The 27420-nt window shown below is 33.9% G+C and overlaps 4 protein-coding genes and 1 long non-coding RNA gene across 7 annotated transcripts; 3 read left to right on the top strand and 2 right to left on the bottom strand.

The window, feature by feature from the left end:
- Nucleotides 1–9308: 9308 nt before the first annotated feature.
- LOC106392082 lies at nt 9309–10673 on the bottom strand. Of its 3 annotated transcripts, none has more exons than XR_001278675.3 (4): nt 10480–10673; nt 10019–10378; nt 9664–9870; nt 9309–9410 (listed from the first exon to the last, which is right to left on the bottom strand). It is a non-coding gene; the product is annotated as an uncharacterized LOC106392082 (long non-coding RNA). The 3 variants fall into 3 exon arrangements; XR_001278680.3 differs by having other exon boundaries at nt 9698–9870; XR_007322270.1 differs by lacking the exon at nt 9309–9410 and having other exon boundaries at nt 9569–9870.
- A 3938-nt stretch (nt 10674–14611) lies between these two features.
- LOC106390769 (protein transport protein SEC23-like) lies at nt 14612–19523 on the top strand. The gene is made up of 12 exons (XM_048754259.1): nt 14612–15518; nt 15597–15770; nt 15885–16046; nt 16156–16298; nt 16494–16569; nt 16679–16848; nt 16969–17050; nt 17735–17812; nt 18309–18470; nt 18575–18838; nt 18966–19070; nt 19161–19523. The coding sequence occupies exons 1-12, from the start codon at nt 14754–14756 to the stop codon at nt 19305–19307; spliced, it is 2328 nt and encodes a 775-aa protein (XP_048610216.1). The 5' UTR covers nt 14612–14753; the 3' UTR covers nt 19308–19523.
- A 1983-nt stretch (nt 19524–21506) lies between these two features.
- Nucleotides 21507–22600, bottom strand: LOC106395271 (histidine--tRNA ligase, chloroplastic/mitochondrial-like). Its single transcript, XM_048754263.1, has 2 exons — nt 22312–22600; nt 21507–22118 (listed from the first exon to the last, which is right to left on the bottom strand). The coding sequence occupies exons 1-2, from the start codon at nt 22345–22347 to the stop codon at nt 21870–21872; spliced, it is 285 nt and encodes a 94-aa protein (XP_048610220.1). The 5' UTR covers nt 22348–22600; the 3' UTR covers nt 21507–21869.
- Nucleotides 22601–24869: 2269 nt separating this feature from the next.
- On the top strand, nt 24870–25524 carry LOC106390768 (histone H3.2). The gene has a single exon (XM_013831299.3). The coding sequence runs from the start codon at nt 24961–24963 to the stop codon at nt 25369–25371; it is 411 nt and encodes a 136-aa protein (XP_013686753.1). The 5' UTR covers nt 24870–24960; the 3' UTR covers nt 25372–25524.
- Nucleotides 25525–25729: 205 nt separating this feature from the next.
- Nucleotides 25730–27413, top strand: LOC106393747 (agamous-like MADS-box protein AGL97). The gene has a single exon (XM_048754262.1). The coding sequence runs from the start codon at nt 26141–26143 to the stop codon at nt 27227–27229; it is 1089 nt and encodes a 362-aa protein (XP_048610219.1). The 5' UTR covers nt 25730–26140; the 3' UTR covers nt 27230–27413.
- Nucleotides 27414–27420: the final 7 nt, after the last annotated feature.

The following is a 27420-nucleotide window of genomic DNA, read 5'->3' as shown; positions in this document are numbered from 1 at the left end:
CTATTCTATTTGTATACATAAACAAAACTGTTTATTTGAATACAAAATACAACATATAAAATGTGATAGAGAAAAGGAGATAAAGTTAAAAAAACAAAGTGTCCTATTAGCACAAAGTGTCCTAAAACGTAATAAAAACTCAGAATGTGACTTATAGTGTAAAAAACTCTAATTTGAACTATTAACAAGCTAACATTTTGCTTAGTAGTCTCTTCCCCTTTGAAAAAGAAAATCTTACACTAAGAGTCACTTTATGACTTTGTTATTACACTATAGGTGACTTATTGCTACTAAGGTTTGGAATTAATGTGCACAATAACATATATATACCCGACAATATTAGTTCTATAGTTAAACCAAATGGTAAGAAAAAATCAAAATGGACTAAAGATACAAAAATATAAGAGCAAAACAAGAATATCTGTATAATTATTGTAATTGTGATGAATTTTAATATAATTTACAATTTCACTATATTTATTAAAATGATGATATTATTGTTATTTTTGTCAACATGATATTTATTATTTATTTATAATAAATGGTATTTGTTTAAATATTTAATTTTCATAAAATTAAACATTTACTTAAATACAATAATTTCTCAAATTTGCTTGATATGCATTTGTTCTGCTTGATCTGCACGATATGCATTTGTTCTGCTTGATCTGCACGATGTGTATTATTTGATCTGCATGATCCATTCAAAGCCTAAATTCAGATCAAAATGCATTTATTCTCCATTCATGTTTTTAAATGCAGATAAAAAAACAAAAAAAATATAAATTGATATCTATGCATATTAGTATTTGTTTGTCAATAACTATTTTGCATATCCAAAGGAAAAATAAGCTGTCGTGAAGCATATAGCCAATCTCTGCTTTGACTCTTTTTTAATCAGTTAAATACCTTTCTTTTCATTGTGTGCACTATTAGTTAAATACATTTTATGATTGGGTTAATTAGTATAATATACATAAGAGAAAATTAAATTAAATAAATAACCACAAGGATTGGAAGTGAAATGTATTCATTTGTTAAGACAATATTCTTTTTCCCGCAAGTGAATTTGTAATACATGCATTACAGAATTTTTTCGACAATAGACTATACGATACTATTCTATTTTTATACATAAATAGAACAGTTTATGTGAGTGCAAAATACAACATATAAAACATGAATGAGAGAAGGAGATAGAGTTAAAAAAACAAAGAGTCCTAGTAGCACAAAGTGTCATATAATGTAAGAAAAACTCAGAAAGTGACTCAGAGTGTAAAAAACTCCAATTTGAATCTCTAACAAGCTAACACTTTGCTTGATAATCTCTTCCCCTTTGAAAAAAAAAATATTACACTAAGAGTCAATTTATGCATTTGTTATTACTTTTTACTATTAAGATTTTGAATTAACTTGCAGAATAAATCCAGATTAAATGCAGATCATTTAATATGTAGATCAAATTGCATTTATTCTCCATTCATGTTTTTAAATGCATAACAAAAAAATAAAAATTTATATGTATGCTTATTAGTACTTGCCTGTCAATAGCTGTTATGCGTGTCCAAAAGAGAAAAGAGTTGTCGTGAAACATATAGTCAATTCATGCTTTGCTTCTTTTATAATTTGTTAACTACCTTGCTGTGCATTATTAGTTAAATACATTTTATGCTTTGGTTAATTAGTATAACATACATAAGAGAAAATGAAACTAAATAAATAACCATAAGGATTGGATGTGACAAATTTTCAATTGTTAAAACAATATTTTTTTCCCCGCAAGTGAATGTGTAGTACATGCATTACTGAATTTTTACGACAATAGACTATAAAATACTATAGTGAATACAAAATACAACATATAAAATGTGAAAGAGAGAAGGAGATAGAGATAAAAAAAACAAAGTGACCTATTAACACAAATTGTCCTATAACATAATAAAAACACAGAATATGACTCAGAGTGTAAAAAACTTGAACCACTAACAAGCTAACACTTTGCTTAGTAATCTCTTTCGCTTTGAAAAAGAAAATATTAAAGTAAGAGTCACTCTATGATTTTGTTATTACATAATGGGTCACTAATTGCTTATAAAGTTTGGAATGGATGTGCCGAATAAATGCAGATTAAATGTAGATCATTTGATATGCAGATCAAAATGCATTTATTCTCCATTCATGTTTTTAAATGCAGAACAAAAATAAAAAAATAAAAATTGATATGTATAGATATTAGTATTTGCATGTCAATAATTGTTCTACATGTCCAAAAGAAAAATGAGCTCTAGTGAAGCATATAGCCAATCTCTGCTTTTGTTTTTTTTAATTATTTAAATACCTTTCTTTTTGTGTATGCAGTATTAGTTAAATACATTTTATGCTTGGGTTGATTAGGATAATATACATAAGAGAAAATAAAATGTAGATCATTTAATATGTAGATCAAACTGCATTTATTTTCTACTCTTGCTTTAAAATGTAGAACAAAAATAAAAATATATGTAAATTGATATGTATGCAGATTAGTATTTGCTTGTAAATAACTGTTCTACATTTTCAGAGGAAAATGAACGGTCGTGAAGCATATAGCCAATCCCTGCTTTTGCTCTTTTTAAATTAGTTAAATACATTTTTTGTGAACTATTAGTTAAATACATTATGCTTGGGTTAATTAAAATAATACTCATAAGAGAAAATTCAATTAAATAAATAATCATAAGGATTTGATGTGACATGTATTCATTTGACAAGACAACATTCTCTTTCCCGCAAGTGAATGAATAATACATGCATTATAGAATTTTCCCGACAATAGACTATACAATACTATTCTATTTTTGCACGTATAGAACGGTTTTTGTGAATACAAAATACAATATATAAAACGTGAAAGAGAGAATGAGATATAGTTAAAAAAAAAAAAATGTCCTATAACGTATTAAAACCTCAGAATGTGACTCACAGTGTAAATAACTCTAACAAGCTAACAATTTGCTTAGTAATTTCTTTCCCTTTGAAAAATAAAATATTACACTAAGAGTCACTTTACGAGTTTGTTATTACACTATGGGTCAGTTATTGCTACTAAGGGTATGAATGTAATGCAGATAAATTGCAGATAAAATGCAGTACAATAAGTATGCAGATTCATCTGCATTTATTTGACATTCACATTTTTAAATGCAAAACAAATAGAAATAATAAAATATTAACAAATCTGCATGCAGTTTATTAATAACATTTAAAAAACTAATCTGGAAAAAGTAAGAAAAAAATAGTGGGTAAAATGTAGATGACCAATTAAGGCATACGACCAAAGAATATAATTTTTTTCCATCTATTTAGTTTCTTATAATTATTTTATTTAGTTTCTAAACCAAACAAAAATTCTCTCAAAACTATAGTTTAATATTTTATTTCATTTCTATTTTAAAATAAAATTATGTTTGAATGAATTTATTTTTTTAAATTATATATAGAATGTATATTCTTTTATACATCAATTATATTCTAAAATACGTTTAAAGAATGTTATAAATAAAATTTATATATTCAAAATACCATATAGGAACCGGTTTGGTTCTTTTCGGGTTTGGGTAACAATTATAAAAACCAACTAATATTCAATAAATTTTCGGTTCCAATTCGGTTACTATTCGGTTTCGTTTTTTGGTTATATTTAGATATTTCGGGGTAAAAAAAAGAAAATTTTGGGGTTTTTCGGAAATAAATCGGGTCATTCGGATAAATTTCAATTTTTTGGATAAAAACTATTAGAGTTATTCTTTTCTTTAGGATAATTTAGATAAGTTAAAATACTTTAGATAATAAAAATATTCAAGTATTTCGATTTTTTTTTGATAGTTTGGTGCATAAGTATTATGTTTAGAACATTTGGTATTTCTAATACTAAATATAATTAATATATTAAGCTATAAAAAATTTATTTCGGATATTTGGGTACCCGTCCGGTTCTCAGTTTGGTTTAGTTTGGTTTCGTTTTTCAGTTATAAAAATATAGGAACCATTCGAGTAAGAAATAACCGAAAATCTAGTTAAAATACAAAAAAAAATAAGAGTAAAATAAGAATACTCTTTATAATTTTTGTAATTGTGATGACTTTCATATAATTTACAATTTCACTATATTTATTGTTATTGTTTAATATTATATTTATTACTTATTTATAATAAGTTTTGTTTTTTTGGATATTTAATTTTCATTAAAAAATCAACATGTATTTAATTACAGCAATTTTTGATATGCATTTGTTCGGCTTGATCTGCATGATCTGCATTTATTCTCCTTGATTTGTATTTTTTTATCTATGTCACCCGCTAAGATTTGGAATGGATGTGCATAATAAATGCATATTAAATGTAGATTATTTAATATGTAGATCAAATTTCATTTATTCTCCTTACATGGCTTCGAATGGCATGCAGATCAAAGAAAGAAAGATCAAGCAGATCATACAAATCTAATATTTAAGTATTTTTTTCCGGCAATAATTAAGTTAATTTCTCGAATAAGTATATTTGACCAAATGTTAAAAATAATTTTATAAATTAAATATAAAAAGTACAAATCTTTATTAATTATTTTTATTATTTTAATAAAAAAATATTTAAACATTATATAAAAAGTAAATATAATTACAATATACAACAAATTAAAAACATTAATTTTTATTTGTCCATCATGTATTTTCAATAATTTCTTTAATGTTTGTCGTAAGATTTCCTTGTCCAACTTTTGCTTCTTCCAAATAATCTTGTTCAACCATAGAACTAGCAAGGTCAATCTCTGAATATATCGTCGTTTCAGCAAAATCTTCATCAGAAAATTTTGAAATTCTAATAAAATTGTCTAATTCAATTGTCGTTGTTACCACACATTTTTTATCATGCATATTATATCTCGGGAAGTCATAAAGAATCCTCCAATTTTTCTTCCAAACTCCAAATGTGCTTTCAATAACAGAACGCAAAGATGCATGATATCGATTAAACAACTCTTGTTTTAATTCAATAAATAAATTAATTATATACCATAGTTTTTGTATTATTTTTAGTATTATTTATATACTATATTTTTAAACATAAATTTCAACTTATATATACATCTTATTTTTTATAATTCGCTAAATAAATTAATTATGAACCATAATTATTTGTATTATTTTAATAATTTTAGGTATAAGAGACAATCTGAAAAAAAAACTAATTAAACATAATATTAAAATACATGCATGTGTTATAGTACACATAAGAACGAAAATATATATTTACTATTTCATTTTAAAATAATTAATTATAAAACATTATTTTAATTTATATTTATAAGCAAATAATACATGAAATATCTATAGCATGCATAAATTAATTAAACATATATATTATACATATCAAATTAAATAGTTGATTAAAGTAAATGCACATGTTATATAGTACATGAAAATAAGAAATTGGTTTTTACTTAGTGCTATTGAATATAAATATTAACTTACTTTTAAAAAAAACAAAAGTTTCATAAATTATTGAAGAAACAAAATAAAAACGTACCTGTTTTTTTTTTTTTGAATTGCTTAGTGGATGCAATTGTATGAGATAACCCGAAGAATATGAAAAGTTAATTAAACATATATAAAAACACATTTTAAAGTTTTATATTAAACAAAAGTAAAACACTTACCGAGTAGAAAGGAATTTTGGTTTGTGAAATAATGAAACGAAGAGTAGTTGTATTTATAGGTAAAGTGAAAGAAAAAAATAAAAATAAAAGAAGTTGGACATGCATTGGCCCTCTGCGTCATACCAACACCTTTTACTCATGTGCTGCAAGATAGTTTTTTTATAACAGAGTTTTTTCTGCATGCAGCTCTTTCTATATTTTATTATTATCTTTTGTTCTGTCCTTTTATGCGTGAATGAGATATTAAATGCAGGACTATCTGCATCTTCTTTTGTTATGCTCTTGCTCAGCTCCACATTCGAAGCCCATGTTTTTAAATGCAGAACAAAAAAATATAAATTATTATGTTTGCAGATTAGTATTTGCTTGTCAATAACTGTTCTGCATACCCAAAAGAAAAATGAGCGGTCGTGAAGCATATAATCAATTCCTGCTTTGGTTCCTTTTAAATTAGTTAAATACATTTTTTGTGCACTACTAGTCAAATACATTTTATGATTGGGTTAATTAGTATAATATACATAAGAGAAAATGATATTGAATAAATAACCATAAGGATTGAATGTGACAGGTATCCATTTGTTAAGATAATATTCTCCTTCCCGCAAGTGAATGTGTAATATATGCATTACATAATTTTCCCGACAATAGACTATACAATACTATTCTATTTGTATACATATATAGAACTGTTTATGTGAATACAAAATACAACATATAAAACGTGAAAGAAAGAAGGAGATAGAGTTAAAAAAAACAAAGTGCCCTAGTAGCACAAAGTGTCCTATAATGTAATAAAAACTCAGAATGTGATTCGGAGTGTTAAAAACTCTAATTTGAACTACTAACGAGCTAACACTTTGCTTAGTAGTCTCTTCTCTTTTGCAAAAGAAAATATTATACTAAAAGTTATTTTATGACTTTGTTATTACATTATGGATCACTTATTAGTACTCAGGATTGAGATAGATGTGCAGAATAAATGCAGATCATTTAATATGCAGATTAAACTGTATTTATTCTCCGTTCATGTTTTTTAATGCATAACAAAAAAAAAAATATAATCTCATATGTATGCATATTAGTATTTGCCTGCTAATAACTATTTTGCATATCCAAAGGAAAAATGAGTTGTCGTGAAACATATAGTCAATCCCTGTTTTGGCTCTTTTTTAATTAGTTAAATACCTTTTTTGTGCACTATTAGTTAAATACATTTTATTTTTGGGTTAATTAGTATTATATACATAAAAGAAAATGAAATTAAATAAATAACCATAAGGATTGGATGTGACAGATATTCATTTGTTAAGACAATATTATCCTTTCCGCAAGTGAATATGTAATATATGCATTACAGAATTTTCCGACTATTGACTATACAATACTATTCTATTTTTAAACATAAATTGAACGGTTTATGTGAATACAAAATACAACATATGAAATGTAAAAGAGAGAAGTACTTATAGTTTAAAAAATAAAAATAAAGTGTCCTATAGCACAAAGTGTCTATAACATATTAAAAACTTGGAATGTGACTCATAGTGTAAATAACTCTAATTTGAACCAGTAACAAGCTAACACATTTCTTAGTAGTATCTTCCCTTTCGAAAAAAAATATATTACAATAAGAGTCACTCTATGAATTTGTTATTACACTATTGATCACTTATTGCTACTAAGGTTTGAAATGGATATGTAGAAAAAATGCAGATTAAATATAGATCATTTAATACGCAGATCAAACTGTATTTTTTCTCCATTCATGTTTTTAAATGCGGAACAAAAAATAAAAAAATATAAATTGATATGTATGCAAATTAGTATTTATTTGTCAATAAATGTTCTGTATGTCCAAAAAAAAAAGTTGTCTTGAGGCAGATAGTCAATCTTTGCTTTGGCTCTTTTTTAATTAGTTAAATATTTTTTTGTGTGCATTATTAGTTAAATACATTTTATTCTTGGGTTAATTAGTATAATATACATAAGAGAAAATGAAATTAAATAAATAATCATAAAGATTTGATGTGACATGTATTCATTCGTTAAGACAATATTCTCTTTCCCGCAAGTGAATATGTAATACATGCATTACAAAAAAATTCCGACAATAGACTATTCAATACTATTCTATTTTTATACATAAATAGAACGGTTTATGTGAATACAAAATACAAACTAATATCTAAAATACATTTACTTTATATCTCAAGAAAAATATACAAGTAATAGTTAAGCTTTAAAACAAACTATTAAATTTTAGTTGTATTTAAAAAAATATGGTCAAACGTAATAGAATTTATGCAATTTAAATATTACAAAATAAATAGTAATAACTGGATTTCAAAGTATACTTCTAAAGTGTGTTGACTAATAACTTGGACTATTATTCAATTATTTTTGTTGTTGTTAAGTCGTTTGAGATACGTTAGTATATATTAAACTAGGATCGGTCCGCCCTACGGACGGAAATTTATAATAAATACTATTTTAAATGAATTATATCATTTTGTGAAGCTTTTAAAAAAAAATTATATAGAAAAATATATTATAAACAAATAAATAATAGAATTCAGAGATCGTATTGTTACTTTTAATAATCATTTTTAGTTTGAATTAAATTGACACTAATCTTTTTTTTCTCTATTTTCAGAGAATATATTAGCAAAATAATTTAGAAAATGTAATTATATATATCTTGTTATTATTTTATTTCACTTTTTTTAAAAAAAATTACACTAATTATTTTTCATGTTACTAAATTAGTCTAACTCCAACCTAAATCGGTTAAAAAATGATAAAATAATTAAATGTCAATTTGAAAATACTATATAAATAGTTTAATAATATCATAACTATATATGGAATGAAATATACTAAACAATAAAAGTACAAAGTGTAATATAACAATTAACAATTTGGAAAATCAAGCTGGACTAAGTCCTTTCTCAAAAAAAAAAAAAAATCAAGATGAACTCAACCAGATATAAATGGTCTTTTACATTCGTTTCCTGAAGAAGTAACTCTGTTTTGTAACTTTTAGTGTTCGCTGTATTAAACAAAATCCTATAATCCATATTTCATCAAATATCCATTTTCATAATCAAATTGAACAATCAAAGAACATGTTAACTTTATATTACCACCCAAAAAAGAAGCACACCACAAAGCAAGATGTATATAATAATCTTTGCAATCCAAATATCGATCTCCTTTCTGTAATTTATTCTTGATACTTCATGAGCAATATAATAAACACTTTCTACTACTTTTTTAAGAACATATGAACACACGATTTTCAATTTAAATGGCATAACTTGACAATGTAACAGTGTAAGAGGGAGACAATTATTCATACTAAAACCCCATAGCCTATGTTTGAAGCTTACAATGATATTCTAAAAGTTTGAAGAGAAATAGTTTCAAGATAGAAAAAGCCTGACCCAAGTTTCATAACATTCCCGAAAGAATTGGATTAAGTATTCTCATTGGATTTCACAATGACGACTACAAATGTTATTTTCTCCAAACTCAACAACTCATGATCTTTACTTGGGATATTATCATACAGTAATCACCATTGTAGACGTAAAGTTAGTTCTGTTTTTTAAGGTTAGAATAGAGTCGAAACCTTGAATATTGTCCATTTTGACTTGTCGTCTGACTCTCTGTGTAGATACGAACATTGTGCCTTGGATGAGCTGCACAAAACCTAGTGAGTTGCATAATGTGTTAGATTTTTTAGTGAAGTTTGTATATCCTTAAAAGTTAGAAAACAAAGAAATACAGAATCACTAATTGATTCAGCTTTGGTGCAAAGCATAAGCTATATCCAAACTCAACTATCTTTCCTTTGTAGATAATCTCAGATACAGTCATTTTGTAAGTTATATTTTATATGGGTATGTGATCAAATATACTTTTTATTTGTTTTGACTTTTGAGTTGAAAAGAAAACAGTAAAACCTTGGAGAAGAGGTTGCAACATCGCCTAACTCACCATTGACGCACCACCAAAAGCTCTATTCTTAACTTATTCCACAAAGATCGATACAAAGACTACTAATAATCACAAATTTTGTCTTGAATCCTTGATTCCTCCAGTTACTGATGCTCTGTCTCAATCTCTTCTCCCTCTATTTCATCCTCCTTTCTTCCTCCAAACTATCTCTCCTGGTTTTGCATTGACCGGTTAATCATAGTTTCAATTTATATAACCACATCGAAGATAAATCTAAGATATTGAGGTGAGAGAGAGAAACCAATAATGTCGTACAGAGATGTAGAGAAAGGACGGAATAAGAACAGAGGAGATAACAACCTATTTTTATGATGAAAGCTTTGGCAGAAATCACTGGACTTCCTATCTGATTCCGACGACCGTAGTGGCGAATCTAGCCATATTTATCGCCGCCGTTAGATTCGTTAACGACAAAACAAATCGCTAAGTGCATCAAGATATATGATGTAAATGGTTTTATTGATGAAATTTTGAGCTAGAGTGAATGGTTTTACAACTTTCCCCAAGTCCTGACAATGAATTCAGCTTCAGCGACATCTACTCTTCTCAAACCCAATCCTCCACCTCATCATAAATCCAATCATCACCGTCTCTGTATCTCCGCCTCTCTATAATCCACTTCACCACCGCATCACCGCCGCAATTTAATATCCTTGTGTGCTGGATACACAGAAGTAACCTATTGTTAGGAGGTAGATTGATTTCTGAAAATCTTATGATCAAAAATATCGGAGTGATGAATCTTCAGGTGTAGAACATACCCTTTTATAGTAGAAGATCCTAAGCAAAGAAGTAATGGTGGGATATCTTCAATGATAAATCGTGGGATGAATGGGGACCTAGTGTTAATGCATCCAGAAAGTCGACGATCGGATTTCCCAAACTGAGGCGGCGAGCATCCCTAAACCCCAAAATAATACAAACTTTACACGCTACGTTAAAAGCCCACGATTGGAGCCCATCAGATTTCAGATGAAAATGCAGTGATGCGTTTTGTAAAACGTGACACGTGTCAACAGCACATAAGTCGAGTTTGTGACATGGATCCTATGTGGCAGCATCAGGATAGAAAGAACTCTATTTTATATATATATATACATACTAGGGTCGACCCGCCCTACGGGCGGGATGTTTATTTTGTAAGTCGAGATTTAAATTTTTATAGATGTAATTTATGATAATTCTATTTTAAAACTTTTAGCCTTACACATCACATTTTAGTTATTTTATTTCAGTGTTGTATTCATGTGATTAATAGAAAAAAAATCACAACGGTCCGACCTTTTCTCACTACAGAAAATTTTAAAATTAATGTATTTAATGTATTTTGAAGTTAATGTACTTTTAAAACTAATATATCACAATCATATAATTAATATATTTTTATCATTGTCATAACAGAAATAATTTATAGACTAAAATATTTCATTAAAAAGGTAAATATACATTTATACTCAAGGGGTTAAATAATCTAGAATTATGATTTAGAGTTAAGGGGTGAAAATTTGGTAGTGAGCTTTAAAAGTTTTTAAAATTGTTTCAAAAAGTATTTTTGAATTTCAAAAAAAATATGAAAAAAATAAAACATTTAAAATAATTTTTGGAATTTTTTTTAATAAAAAGTTCAAAATTGAAACATATAATTCGAAACTATAAATTTTATTTTATTTTTATGTTTTTATTTATTCATTTGTATTTATATATTTAGAGTATAAATTTTTTTTGTTATTTGATAAAAAAAATTTTGGTTATTTTCTTTTTTTTTGGGAACTCTTTTGTGACAACAAACTTAAAATGAATCTATTTCAGAGAATTTTCCTTGTTATATTCATTGAGTCATTTTATTCTTTCTTCATTAATTGATGTTATTATTTATATATGTTTTTAAAAATGATGTTATTATTATAATCAGTTAAAACAATGTGTTTTAGATATATATATATATCATTTATAATAAATGAAGTCAAATTTAGTTAAATTAATTTTAAAAGTGAGCCTAATAATTGTATCATTTATATTATTAATTTAAATTATTATTACTGTTTATATATAATTAATATTAAATTTATCTCTCTAAAAAAATAAACTAAAATATTTTATTAATGTATTTTCATATTTCTTTCCATCGGTGGTACAATTAAAAGGTAAAAACGTAATAAAAACAGGAAAAAGAAGAAAAATGAATTCAAAAGAAAATAATTACAAACATAATTTGCCATTCTTCAACCAATAATTTTCTTTCTGCTTTTTGTGGTGGGGTTTTAAACCAACAGCTCCTTATGCAAAACAAAATCATCTTATAGGAAAAGTGCAGATTCGTATAGATTAACCAAAAGAAAGATTTGCATGTGACTGTTGATGTTACTAACCTTAACGAATGATGCCGCGAGGTAAACAACAACACTTCCTTCACGCAAGATCCAAGAGTATCTTATTCAAAACTGCAGATTCAACATCTGTTACAAACTATGCCCTAACAGAAATTATATTTTCTAGAAGAAACCATGTCCAACATCATATCAAATTGTATAGAAGAAAAAGACTGTAAAAAGAGATGTGTAATGTATAGTTGACTTTTTCAGTTTAGACAGTTTAGTTGGTAGTGTACCGATCGAATATCGTTCACCAATGTTGTTGTGTAAACATAGTTTATGATGCAGACAGATTAAGAATGGAGGAGAAGAAACACTAACCTTTGCCTTATCGTTGTACATATAGCTTTCCTTCTGGTTCGATGCCATCAAAACTGAGCAACAGCCTCATGAAAAGCTATGCAGTCATGTCAGCCTCCTCCACCGCAAATTTCATTCCTCCATTGACAGAAACTTTGTAAGCACGAACTAATTTGTTCAAAACAAAATCAACTCAAACACAATCCTTCATTTTTCTTTCGTACAAAAACAAACCAAAAGAGATTGCAGCTGGTATAAACACACCCTCCTGTAATTGTTATTGACTTCCCCTGTGACAGCTTGAACTTCAGCAATTGCCTTTGCTATCTCTCGTCACACTCTCCGTCGCTTGTTCCATGGCTGTCCAGATCACTCTCTCCGTCACTTGCTCTATCAGCTCAATGCCGATTGCTCTGGTACTATCCACCGCTAACCCAATGTCGCTCTCCATCTTGCTCTATTGACATTGTACTATTGCCTTAGCCATCTGCGAAGCTGGCTTGTCTGGTAATGGAGCAGAAGACAAAGTAAAATCTAAATGACATGAAAAGCTACCATCAGTCTCCTCCGAAGATGCAATCCTCTGCTGCAAGAGCTCCGCTACTGTGTTTTCATGTAATAGTAATATCCCAGGGCATGACCCAGTATCCGCAAGCTCTTGTGCTTCAGCTGCAAATGCAAGCCTTCTCTTCTTGTTTGTGAAAGTTTTGGATCACTTCCTGATAGTATTCCCTGGGACTTGCCTGCATTAGAGCTTTGTATATTGTTTAAAACCATGTTCTTATCCAAGCAGCAGGAGAAAGCTCTTTGTTGTTGATGATCAATACATGAATAAACTGAAATAAAATCAACAAACAAAATCAGAATCTATCTCCCGCAAAAAAAAGTTTTCAAATTAAAATTTTGATAATAAAAAAACGAACAAACTGAAACAAAATCACCCAACAAAATCGAAATCTAAATCATCTCACATAAATAAACACTGAGTTATGAGAAGGTCTCGGTTCAGGTTCATATATATACTGAATGAAATGGGTGACGAATGCAGGGAAGACGGATCGTTGAGAGTACTGGACTGGTTTGATTGAATGATACATTAATAACGGTTACCTAATTGCAGGAAAGTGGGGGGGTAGGTTACGTCTTAGGTTTAAGAAAATAGGTGGTTTCTGGAAACATCCAAAGCACAGATAACATTGACGTTTCCAAAATCCGAGAAACGGCGGAAGAACAGATTAGACTTTGCCTCCTCTGTAATATCTTCAGTACGACAAAAGTCTGATTGTGTAAGGCTTAAATGATTGGAGGTGAGATCGACGACTTTGGGAGCTAGGAGATACCGTAGCTTTTGGTTGCAAGCTTAGGAGGTCATGGTGGTGATACGATGAACGTGGGCTCACGCCGCAAAGGATGCTTGATCACGACAATGGAGGGAGTCAATCGCGGTTGGACCACCGGAGCCGCGACAGAGATGACAGGAAGAGTCGCGGAATGCCATGGCGAGGAGTCGAGGTAGCCGAGAAGATGAAGTCTTTAAAGTAGAGATGGCTATGTTGGGCTATGAAGGAAAATGAAGCCCAAGAAAGAAACTCATCAAAGACTAAAGTCGAAACTATGCGTTGAAAATCATGGGACACGTGGCATCTTCTGGTTAAACGACTTTCCTAGCTGGATGCTGAGGTGGCAGCACCAAGAGTGAGCAAACTCTACTTTATATAAATATATATAGATATATAAAAATTGTAATAAAACATAGAAATGAAAAAGTCATCGTCAACATCTCAAAAAAAAACTGAAAAAGTGATGGATTTTGGTTTTTGTGTACAAATGGATAGTTTTTTCAAAAACTAATTTACTTAAATTTTATGGAATCTATTTTCTCAAAATCTTGATTGGTTAATAAAGTAGTTTTTGAAAAACAAAAACCAGAAAAGTTTAAAATCTGTAAACAATCATTATCTAATTCCAAAGAAGCTAAATCTGTATAGATATTGAAAAAAATAAAAAGTTTTGGTTATAAGTAATAATAAGATGAGATGGCAAATTGATTGGTTCAGGATATTTTAGGTGATGTGGACATAAATTTAGTCCATTTTATTTAATATATATAAATATTTTGATAGCGGTTTGAGCATTTCATTCTTCAATAATTTGGTTTGGTTTCGAAGTGAACATTGCTGGTCGATTCGCTAATTTTGCTAGCTATACATCGGTTGGATGTGAGGGTATAAAAAGCAAAAAGAAACTTTTGACCCCAAACCCGAACGTAAACAAAAAAATCAGATCCATCCATCATCCACCCAAAAGGGTTTGAGACCACCTTCCCAGTGATTCCTAAACTCCACAATTCGATTCCCGATCTGATGGCAGAGATGGCGAACATGGATCCCGAAGGCATGGACGGAGTTCGCATGACCTGGAACGTCTGGCCTCGCACCAAGGTCGAAGCCAGCAAGTGCGTGATCCCACTCGCCGCCTCAATCTCCCCGATCCGTCGCCACTCCGAGATCCCTTCTCTCCCTTACGCTCCCCTCAAATGCCGAACCTGCGTCGCCGTCCTCAACGCCTTTGCCCGCGTCGATTTCGCCGCCAAGATCTGGATCTGCCCTTTCTGCTTCCAGAGGAACCCTTTCCCTCCTCACTACCACATGATCTCCGAGACCAATCTCCCCGGCGAGCTTTACCCTCAGTACACTACCGTTGAGTACGCGCTTCCTTCCACCGCCGGTCAGTTCGATCCCAGAACCGGCGCTGCTCCGCCTCAGACGCCTCCTCCTGTGTTCGTCTTTGTTCTCGACACGTGTATGATCGAGGAGGAGTTGGGGTTCGCTAAATCCGCGCTTAAGCAGGCGATCGGGTTGCTTCCGGAGAATGCTTTGGTGGGGTTTGCGTCTTTTGGTACGCAGGCCCATGTTCATGAGCTGGGGTTCTCGGAGATGTCTAAAGTCTTTGTCTTTAAAGGGAATAAAGAAGTCTCCAAGGATCACGTTTTGGATCAGTTGGGGCTTTCCTCCAGGAGAGCTCCCTCTTCTGGGTTTCCCAAAGGAGCGCAAAATGGGTTCCAGAGTGCTGCTGGTGTCAACAGGTTCTTGCTACCTGCCTCGGATTGTGAATACACACTGGACTTGGTAAGCTATGGTCAATAGATTTCTGCTATGTTGTGACGTGGATTTTGAGCATTGGTTTGGTTGATGTTTGGTATGCAGCTTTTGGATGAGCTGCAAACAGACCAGTGGCCTGTTCAGCCAGGTCATCGTCCCCAACGATGCACTGGTGTGGCGTTGAGTGTTGCTGCTGGATTGCTTGGAGCTTGCTTGCCTGGAACTGGGGCTAGAATCGTTGCTTTGGTCGGAGGTCCATGTACAGAGGGCCCTGGAACGGTTAGATCTTGTTGATTCCTTAGATGATGGCACTGCCAAGTTTCATCACACCATTTATCTGAACAATGTTTGTTATAGTCTCTGGATCAAAGTTTCATTCTTTCTTCTTTTCAGATTATCTCAAAGGATTTATCAGATCCTGTGCGGTCTCACAAAGATCTAGATAAAGATGCTGCCCCTTACTATAAGAAAGCTGTCAAGTTTTATGATAGTATTGCAAAGCAACTGGTCGCTCAGGGTCATGTGTTAGACCTGTTCGCTTCCGCACTTGATCAGGTATCAATGTGTCGTGATTTTAGTTTGCGTGATGACCAATCATTACTCATCACATAATTCGATACCTAACTATAACTGTCTCTCTGCTGTTGCATTTTGGTATAGTTAGGTTGGGGTTGCTGAAATGAAAGTTGCAGTTGAAAGTACCGGTGGCCTTGTTGTTCTATCTGAAAGTTTTGGGCATTCCGTATTTAAAGATTCCTTCAAACGGGTGTTTGAAGATGGCGAGCAGTCTCTTGGCCTCTGCTCTAAGTTGGTTTCTTCTCTGCTTCTGTGCCAATACTTTCCTATAATTTCGTCTGTTAGTTGGTGCAGCATGATTAGGATTATTTTGGCAACTCAAGATCTTATGTTGTAGAACATTATGCATAATATTGCTTTTATGCTACGATATTATATATTTTGAATCCTTATAGTTTGAACTGACTACGAACCTTTCATTTTCAGTGGCACGCTTGAGATCAATTGCTCAAAAGATATCAAAATTCAAGGGGCTATCGGGCCTTGCTCGTCATTAGAAAAGGTTATATATCCTATGTGCTTGGAATTCATTTTTTCAAAATGTTTCGTTTGTGATTTGTAAATATATAATGCTATCTGATGTTAATTGATTTTCTTTTGGAGCCTTGCAGAAAGGTCCCAGTGTTGCCGACACAGTCATTGGAGAGGGGAATACCAATGCTTGGAAGTTATGTGGCCTCGACAAGAGTACTTGCTTGACAGTTTTCTTTGATCTATCCTCAACCGGGTTAAATGCTCCTGGAACTGTAAATCCTCAGTTTTATTTGCAGTTTCTTACAAGGTATTCTGAAAGCTTTGGTTTGTCTCGGTGTTTTCCTTCTTTTTTTGTCTCGACCCTTTTGTCTCTGCTTTATGTTACTACTTTCCGTTATTGTATTTACTATTGTTGACTGGATTGCAGTTACCAAAACCCTGAAGGTCAAACATTGCTCAGGGTTACAACAATAACCAGACAGTGGGTAGATACTGCTGTGAGCACTGAGGTTCGTCTTTGTCTTACTTTCTGCATAACTTACGACTTTGTACTTAAAATCTAAAAGCAATTGATTTATGAGTCGCAGTCTTTTTTTGCTATGCTAGACCTACAAGTGTGCTATCAAATTTTATTCCACGCTGTGCCAATGCGCTTAAATTAGTATTGTTGAGCAATTTTTATTGTAATATTCTTTGATCGGATTTTGGTCGACTTGCAAACAATTGCCATTTGCTAACTAGTGTAACTAGTAAAAGCTAAGTTATTATGATTTTAGTTGAAAAGTGCTAGTCTTTTGGCTTTCAGTGGGATTTACACTGGAAAATTTAGTTGGTTAAGGAGAACTTGGATCTTTACTGTTACTGTATATAATACTCTGCTTCCTAATGCTTTTGTTTATATGAGTCCTAACTATGAACCTCCCATGTGTAACCTCTTTTCCCTGCTTCGCCGCAATATTATATTATGTGAATCTTAGAATTATTGTGTGATTGCATGATTTTGCCCTTTTCCGAGTGTTGATTCAAGTACCAGCTTGATAGGCATATTTTCTTGCATTTCTTATCACGAAATCGATGATAATTGCGGCTTAGGGTTAGGTGCCATTCATGTAAATATATTGTTGTGTTTTAATATCACAAAGCGTTCTATCAAGCTAATAGTTTGTCACAACGGTTGCGACATACATTCTCAGGAACTTGTGCAAGGCTTTGATCAAGAAACTGCTGCTGTTGTCATGGCAAGATTAGCTTCCTTTAAAATGGAAACCGAGGTACATTGCATCATCTCCTGGCCAATTTTTTTTTTTTATTGTTGCTGGCTGGGGTAAGAGGTTAAGCGCATTGTGCTTTTGATGACTTAAAATTTTTTGTCTCCTGGCCAAATTTATCTACTAGAAAGTGTTCATGTATATGTCCAAAGGAAGTCCATTTTAGTTGTCACAAAAATGAACCCATAGAAATATCAAACCTAGAGACCTTTTAACTATTAAAGGGGTAAAATAAACCTAACTCGAGAATGTTCCCCGAGAAAACGTCAAAGACTTCTTCCCTGTAGCATCTTTACTGATGAACCATGTTGGTTGCCTTATATTCAGCTTTATTCTCTTTATAACAAGAACTTGTGTATCTGTTAGGCACTTACGCTCATAGTAAGACGGCTATGTAATAGTTGCTTTGTAATTTTGTCTTATTTATTGCGGTACTTCATTTAGCTATGACTAGTATTTTAATAGTGTGTCTCACATACAAATTATCATGTTACCTCAGGAGGGATTTGATGCTACTCGATGGCTAGATCGGACTCTCATTCGTCTGTGTTCAAAATTCGGTGACTATAGAAAGGATGACCCAACCTCTTTCACGCTGAATCCATATTTTTCATTGTTCCCTCAATTCATGTTTAACCTGCGGAGGTCACAGTTTGTCCAGGTAGACTAACTGTTTTTAAATTCATGTTTCTCTGCGCTGCGTGATTGGCCTATATAGGCTGAATGAATCGTGAATTCTCGTTTGTGCTGTTGGAACGGTGGCAGGTCTTTAACAATAGTCCAGATGAAACTGCGTACTTCCGCATGTTGCTAAACCGGGAGAATATTTCGAATGCAACGGTCATGATCCAACCATCGCTGACATCATATACATTCAGTTCACCGCCTCAGCCAGCTTTGCTGGATGTGGCTTCTATTGCAGCCGACAGAATTCTTCTGTTAGATGCATATTTTAGTGTTGTTGTCTTCCATGGAATGACTATAGCACAGTGGCGAAACATGGGTTACCATGAGCAGCCTGAACATGAGGTAACACACTTTGAACTTGTAATTGTCTGTTTAGTTGCGAAAGCATTCATCATCCAGAACCATCTTTTTCACACATGCGTGGTTTATCAATTATATGTTCCTAAACCTCCGTTGTTGTTTTTGTCAGGCCTTTGCTCAGCTATTGCAAGCTCCCCAAGAGGATTCCCAGATGATAGTCCGGGAGCGTTTCCCTGTCCCGAGATTAGTTGTGTGTGATCAACATGGATCTCAGGTCAGTAAATCACATTTGTTTGATTTGTCATCTCGATAATGATGATTTCTTATGTAAACTCTTATCCATTAACACCACTCACTTTCACAGGCAAGGTTTTTATTGGCAAAGCTGAATCCATCAGCGACTTATAACAATGCAAACGAGATGTCAGCTGGGTCTGATGTAATCTTCACTGACGACGTGAGCCTGCAAGTCTTTTTTGAGCATCTCCAAAAACTGGCCGTGCAATCCTGAGAGCAGCAGTCACTGCCAGTCCCGGTTTTCGTTTAAATTATACATGTCTTCCTTACTATCCGTTTGTACCAATTTAGAGCACTTTTGTTTGCTTTTTTCTTATATCAACTCGTTTCATTTTCTGTCATCTTGGTCTCGCCTAACATACATCTTGGAACACAATAGCTATTTGAATGGGGATTTGTCTGGAGTAAAAAGAATGACTGTTTATTTTAAGTTTTTTCTTTTGGGTTTTGAAGTCATATGATTTTGAGCTCTGAACCCAAATAAAACTCTGCAATATTGGGTTACGTAGTCTTTCTTTTCTACCCCTTTGCAAACTCTTATATGGACAACAATTACCTTTGTCTGTCTATTTGATCAAATATCTGTCTTTGGGTAAAAATTTTGAAATCCCGAAAATTAACTTTAGGATTCCAACTCCATGTAAAAGATATGGACGATCGAATAGATGTCAAAGCGTACCAACACATACCTTTTGTATTAATCACACCACTGTCATACGTGCATAAGCTAGTAAAAATATCCCTTTTACCAGATATGAAGGGTGAATGTAGAATAATAAGCTGAATGATTTATACTTTTTACCGTACCAAGGTTAACATTTTTTAATAAAGATTTTTTTTTTTCATTTTACTTTAGTAGGTGGTGAGTTTTCAGAGTGTTTTTATTTTCTTTTTACCGAATACAAAGGTGAATATTTATAAAACAGTCGATTGAATGATTCTGTGCTGATTCTCTCACTAAAAAGGCGCGAGTGTGAGGCTATTTGTTTTCCAACATAAGTCATGAACAGTTGTTAGTAAGGATTTTCAGGATAATCGTACTAAAGCCTAAACATCACTATGACTTAGTTTCTGTGGGTTTTAGTTGACAAAAAAAACAAGACCAAGTGATTTCCCCGTTTTACCAGTGTGAAGTAAGTTCTTAAGATTCTATTTTACCTTTTAACGTGGTATAAGGTGGGGGATTATTTTTACTCCGAGTTGTAAGAAACATATTCATCAATCCATGATCATATGGTTATGTCTGCAACTATCATGTTTATCTGGTCGTATCTTAGTTCATTTGGACTTCCAAGTGGAAACAACATACACTGAGAAAATGAAACAGATCATTGATGAAACGGAACAACTCTCCAAACTTTCATCAACAAGAGGAATGATGTTACTGATACAAAATTGTGTAACAAGACAGAAAAGGAAGACAAATGCAAACTGATGCACTTCGATGTTCTTGAAATCATAAGATCAGGTTCTTAAAATAAACCTTTCAAGATCAAATGAAGATCTAATCTCAATTCTATTGCTCAACACAATGAAGCAACTTTTCATGTGCTACTAATCTAAGTCATTGAGTTTGACTTGGAACCTGTCACCTGAAGATAAAACCTTCACACTCACCGTGTTAAGCTAGATGAGCTACCAACCTAAAACTAATTGGTGATAAATAGAGTGGTCCATCTATCTTATATATTATTAAGGATCCCTTCCAACATCCGATGTGAGACACTTTGTGTCTAATACGCCCCCTCGAGATGATGGTTATTTGAGCGTCAATCTCGGAATGCTCGGGCAAGGATCGATGGGCCAAATTTGGACCAGATCGATGGGCCAAATTTGGACCAGATCGATGTGGATCAGGTTGGACTGCGTGGATCAGACTCTGATACCATGTTAAGCTAGATGGGCTCCCAATCTAAAACCAATTGGTGATAAGTTGAGTGGCCCATCTATCTTATATATTACTAAGGATCTCTTCTAACATCCGATGTGAGACACTTTGTGTCTAATACGCCCCCTCAAAATGATGGCTCTTTGTAGGTCTAGGCGTTTTTAACTCAACCCGAAGTACCGACCTTAATCCGAACAGGAAAAACCGAAACCGAATCCAAATTGTTTTACAAAAATATCCGAATGAGACTTATGAGCTTACTACTTTGGACTTTGGTTATAACCCGAACCGAACCGAAATCCGAATTAGGATCCGAAGATATCCGAAATTAGTTAAATATGTTAATGTTTTTATATATATTAAGGTGATTTAGATATTTTAGAGTATTCAAACTATTTTTGTAGTTTGTTTTATTTGTTATTTTGAATTCTTTTTAGTTAATTTAGATAGTTTAACTAATTTTTAATTAGATTTGTAAATAATTTATATATTTTGAATTTGTTTTTGTCAATTTTTGAGGTTTTTAAAAATATATTTTTGTACGATTTTAAACATTGATTAAATCCGATCCGAACCGAACCCGGAAGGAACCGAACCGAACCCGATCCTATAATTAGTAAAAAACCGAATGGTACTTATGAACATAACACCGAAAATTCGAAAATCCGAATCACCCGGACCGAAACCGAACGGACCACCGAACGCCCAGGCCTAGCTCTTTGAGCGTCAATCTTGGAATGCTCATACAAGAATCGATCGGCCACTCTGATACCATGTTAAACTAGATGAGCTCCCAACCTAAAACCAATTGGTGATAAGTGGAGTGACCCATCTATCTTATATATTACTAAGGATCTCTTCAAACATCCGATGTGGGACACTTTGTGTCTAATACACCGAACCATCTTCCCACTCTGTCTTCTCAACCAAAACCAGCCTTCTTGCGTTTATCCGAGCCGCCCTCTTGAACACCCATTTCAGCGGTTTACTCTCCAATTCCAAATCAACAGTTTGGCCCTTGATTCTGAGAACGGTTGCTACGGTGGCTGCAGCTCCTTGGATATCTTTGTCCAAAGCACACACAATGTTCTCTACCTCCTGTCCCAATTCTGGCAACAAATCCTTCTCGTTAAGCAACTACATGGACAAGGAAATAAGGAATCTGAGATTATTAGGCTAAAACTGAACATTTTTCAGGCAATGAAAGCTTAAATAGTAAGCAGAGAGTTTAACTCGCGTCAACAATTACATCATCGATCAAATCCCTGTCACAACATTTTTTTATATCAATAGACTATGGGAAAGATCATGTCAATCTTAAAAACAATACCAGTGTAATATGACAGACCACAAACAATGGATGCATCAAACTGTATTCACTCTGAATAACCAAACTTTTCAGCAAGTGAAAAGAGTTGTTTCAAATCTGCAACGGCTTCTCCAGCTCCACCAAATACATCTGTCTAAAAAAAATTAGAAGCTTTATAGAGAGAAAGAGATTAATAAGAATAATAAAGGAAATAACCTTCCAAATCATCTAAGGACTTCACAGAAAGCACTTATATCAGAATAAATAAAAAAGCAATTCAAGTCCCACATCGGACAGAATAAAGTCTAATATAAATAGGTGGTCCAGTCCCACTTATTATGAGATTTTTTGGGAGTAACAACCCAAGAACAAATCCGTGAGGGCTTAGACCCAAATCGGACAATATCATACTAAGCGAAGGGTTGGACATCTGGTGACGGACATCTGGTGACGGACATCTGGCTCTAGTTGAGCGTCTGGCCTCCAGCACAGGTATCCGGTCTGGCTCTAGTAGAGCATCTGGCCCAGGAGTGCATCTGGTCCGTCACAACAGATTGGTATCAGAGCCAAGGTTTTGTGGTCCTTGGTTTGAGGGGATGATTATCAGAATAAATAAAAAGGCAATTAAAGTCTCACATCGGATATTAGACAGAATAAAGTCTAATATAAATAGGTGGTCCAATCCCACTTATTATGAGGCCTTTTGGGAGTAACAACCCAAGAACAAATCCGTGAGGGCTTAGACCCAAATCGGACAATATCATACTAAGCGAAGGGTTGGACATCTGGTGACGGACATCTGGCTCTAGTTGAGCGTCTGGCCTCCAGCACAGGTATCCGGTCTGGCTCTAGTAGAGCATCTGGCCCAGGAATGCATCTGGTCCGTCACAACAGATTGGTATCAGAGCCAAGGTTTTGTGGTCCTTGGTTTGAGGGGATGATTATCAGAATAAATAAAAAGACAATTAAAGTCTCACATCGGATATTAGACAGAATAAAGTCTAATATAAATAGGTGGTCCAATCCCACTTATTATGAGGCCTTTTGGGAGTAACAACCCAATAACAAATCCGTGAGGGTTTAGGCCCAAATCGTACAATATCATACTAAGCGAAAGGTTGAACATCTGGTGACGGACATCTGGCTCTAGTTGAGCATCTAGCCTCCAGCACGGGCATCCGGTCTGGCTCTAGTAGAGCATCTGGCCCAAGAGTGCATCTGTTCCGTCACAACAACTTGCAATAGCTGCTCAATAGCATCGTCCGATATCCCCGTGAACCCAAGTTCCTTTTTTATCTCATCAGTTGGCTTCTTTTCTATCTATTTACCACGCAACATATAAATAGTAGGTTGACAAAATAAAGAATAACAAAAGTATTCATAAAAAGATGGAATTTTTAATTAATTTTAGAAGATAAAGTAGCCATCTCCAAGTAGCAAACTAATGGTCTTTAAACAGCTAACCTTGTCTATAATGACACAAACTCTTCCGAACAAGTTCTCGGGTACACCATACTTCCTTAGCAATTCTTGTAAAACCTGTACAAGGAAGAAGCTATGGCAGGTTAAAGCTCCAGTGAATCAAAATACTCCAGAGTCCAGATTGTGCAGAATAATCTAATATTCATGTTTGTCTTGTGCAGATTGCTTGAAGAAGGTGACTAAGGATGAAATTAATTCTGCTTCAGCCTGAACGAAATGGTTTCAAGCAATTAAATCACACAGAGACAAGAGGTGGTTAATAAAGCAAGAGAGTGGAAGCCGTATAAAAGGTGTGAGAGAGAGAAGCAGACAGTGACATAAGGGGGGAGACCAATAATTATCCATATTCCACTGGTAGTGCTCTCGTCGCCTTCCTCAGTCATTATCTCATAACTTTTGGACTCACAAGACGGGTCAGACACCCAAGCCATCGAGTCCTATACGCAGTGGCGGAGCCACATAGAACAAGGTGGGGACCATTGAACCCAACAAAAATTTAAAAAATTAGTGTAAGTTATTAATCCCAACCTATATGCCCCCACTGTAAATATTTTAGCTTAGTGTAGATGCCCCCAACAATATTATTCTCTGCCTCCGCCACTGCCTATACGTATCCTCCATCTTTTCAAATAAGCTTCAAGCATTGGCATTTGACAACAATGTATCACATTCGATTCTCTTGATGCACAAAATAGTATCACCTATTACTTTTTTTTTTTTTTTCTGTACCACGCGGGTTGATGGTACCGTATCATATATTACTTCTTGTTTACTGATGAATCAAAACTCTTTTACCTATATTTTTGAAATTCGTTCATGCCGAACATTTTCAAAGTGGCGCTACGAACTCTTTTCATAAAAAGTCGCGCGAAAGATGTCGTAGTCTGAAAAAAAAATGATTTTAGTATTAGTACATACATCACACAGATAGGTCGGTCAAATGGGCGGGCGATTGGAGTGTTTTAATTGGTTGACAAATGGAACCACGCGGATTGATGGCATCATGAAATCGTAACCGTCGATAGTACTTTAATCCAACGGACAAGAAAATAGATTTTCCTCCGGAATAAATTTATTTTCTTATAAAAGCAAACACATCTTCGTTCGTAACTCTTCACATGCCAACAACCTTCGCATTATCAATTCCCATTCTCTAGATTGTTCGAAGTGACTCTGTTTGATTTCGAGATGGCTCGTACCAAGCAAACCGCAAGGAAATCCACCGGAGGCAAAGCCCCAAGAAAGCAGCTCGCAACGAAAGCAGCCAGAAAATCCGCTCCGGCCACCGGCGGCGTGAAGAAGCCACACAGATTCCGTCCAGGAACGGTGGCCTTGAGAGAGATCAGGAAGTACCAGAAGAGCACTGAGCTTCTGATCCGTAAGCTTCCTTTCCAGCGTCTGGTTCGTGAGATCGCTCAGGATTTCAAGACGGATCTGAGGTTCCAGAGCAGCGCCGTCGCGGCTCTACAGGAAGCAGCCGAGGCTTACCTTGTTGGGTTATTTGAGGACACCAATCTCTGTGCGATTCATGCGAAGAGAGTCACTATCATGCCTAAGGATATCCAGCTCGCTAGGAGAATCCGTGGTGAAAGAGCTTGAAGAGTTATGCGATCTGCTTCTCGGTTTTAACTTTCATGTGTTAGTTAGTTAATGCGTTGTTTATGTCTAGCCTTTGTTAAAAGAGAGTCCTGAAGGTGTTCGACGAAATATCCCAACGAGCATATCTCTTGTTTAATAAAAACTTATTTGATACGTTTCCTGTTATCGTTGCTCGTTAGATCACATATAGCATCTCTCCCAGGGCATCAGCCTTATGAATAAATCATCAAAGTATATAGTAGTCTGAACATATTGAGTTCAGGTGGTCTTGTATTCTTATGTGACGCAAGAGCATCAACAAACTAGTGTGTGTGTGTGAGTAGACAAATTGCTCCGTTCTCTTAATTGAAAAACAGCACCACTTTGACCTACACGGTCGGTTTACGTTAAGTTCGATTTAAGATATTACAAAACCGGTTAAGAGGTTTTCTTGTTGATTAGGTTTGGAATTGGATCACCAGTAAACCGGCATCGGCTTAGACTCTACTAATAACGCGGGGAAAAAAAAAAGAAAACAAAAGGCTATAATTGGTTTAACTAAACCGGATCGCCGACATTTAGTAAGATTTTCCCTTTTTTTTTGGACAACAGAATCGAAATAAGATTTTTCTTATTTTATTACCGTTTACGTAGAATCCAATCCATCACTAATTTGTTGACTTATATATATACTGAGAGAGAGATCAGAGTCCATCGATCACTTTGCTTTGTCCACACGCTAAACAAAACAAAAAAAATCAACCTGAGTCTATTTTTTTCACGAACGAGAATGGTGAAAGGTACAAAGAGGAAGGCTACGATGGAGAGAATCACGAAACGCGAATCTGCGGCAACGACTTTCACGAAACGAAGCTTCGGTCTCCATAGCAAAGTCGCACAGCTCTGTCTTCTCAACGGCGCACAGATCGCAGTGTTGGCAACACCTCCTTCTGCCAACTCCAACGTAAGCTTCTTCTCCTTCGGTCACTCTTCGGTTGACTCCATCGTTACCGCTTTTCTCAAGGGAGAGAGACCTGCTGTCCGAGAAGAAATAGATGATCACGAGGAGGACCTTGGGATTTGTCTCGCAAGAAAAGAGTTAGGGTTGCCTCAGTGGTGGGAGGACGATTCTTTTCTCAAATCTAAGAATCCCCAAGAACTGTCCCATGCCATCACCTCAATGTCTAGGTTGTTGTCAAAAATCAATGAGTTGCGTGCTCAAGACGCAGAGGCAGAGCCTCCTCTGAAGAAACAGAAGAAGAAGAAGAACGAGGAGACAATGAAGAAAACAGAACCCACGGTGGAACAAACCCTAGTTCTCCCGTCCGGTTCCAGTGACAAAACCCTAGATTACAACAACAATAATGTTATGAGAGATGAGGAGCTTGATCAGATCATGTCTACTTGTGATAGTTTTGGTCTCCCACACAACAACAACAATGACTCCTTGGACGAGATTGATTTTGATCAACTAATTGATCTTGACTTCGATTTTGATTTTCAGTCTATGAATTCTTCTGACAACAACGAGACCATGAAGATGACAGAGCCCTTGGATCAACCCCTCCTTCTCCCATACGATATTTGTGGCACTCCAGACAACAACACCTTTTCAACTGGAGAGATGAACTTGATTGATATCCGTCAACTCAGTGGCTTTGACTTGGACACCAGTTCAGTATTCGTTGGTGATTCGCTTTTGGACTCTACAATGAACTGCGTAGCTTCTGCTGATGGGTTTATGGAGGCTAACAGTATTCAAGAGACTAATAGTTCTGCATTGAATTCTGTGGCTTGTGATGATGATGATGCCTCTGCTGCTTTGAATGAAGAAGACACCAACTTCTCTGATTTTCTCACTCAATTTCTGCAGTCTTGAAGATAACAACAACACTATATGGTTTATTAGTTATTTTCAGTAACTTCTTTGTCTTAGTTACTTTTTAATGTGTTTCACACTGATGTATGTAACAAATGAAGGGTCTTGTTTGATCTCTCATCAATTTTCCATATCGGTAGGGAATTGATCAGACTCAAACAGCTCACCTTCAGTTTTGGATTAATTGTAAG

Source organism: Brassica napus, chromosome C4, assembly GCF_020379485.1.
Source record: "Brassica napus cultivar Da-Ae chromosome C4, Da-Ae, whole genome shotgun sequence".
NCBI classification, from domain to species: Eukaryota; Viridiplantae; Streptophyta; class Magnoliopsida; order Brassicales; family Brassicaceae; genus Brassica; species Brassica napus.
The sequence above is the reverse complement of the archived record's forward strand: the minus strand, read 5'-3'. Positions and strand labels throughout refer to the sequence as shown.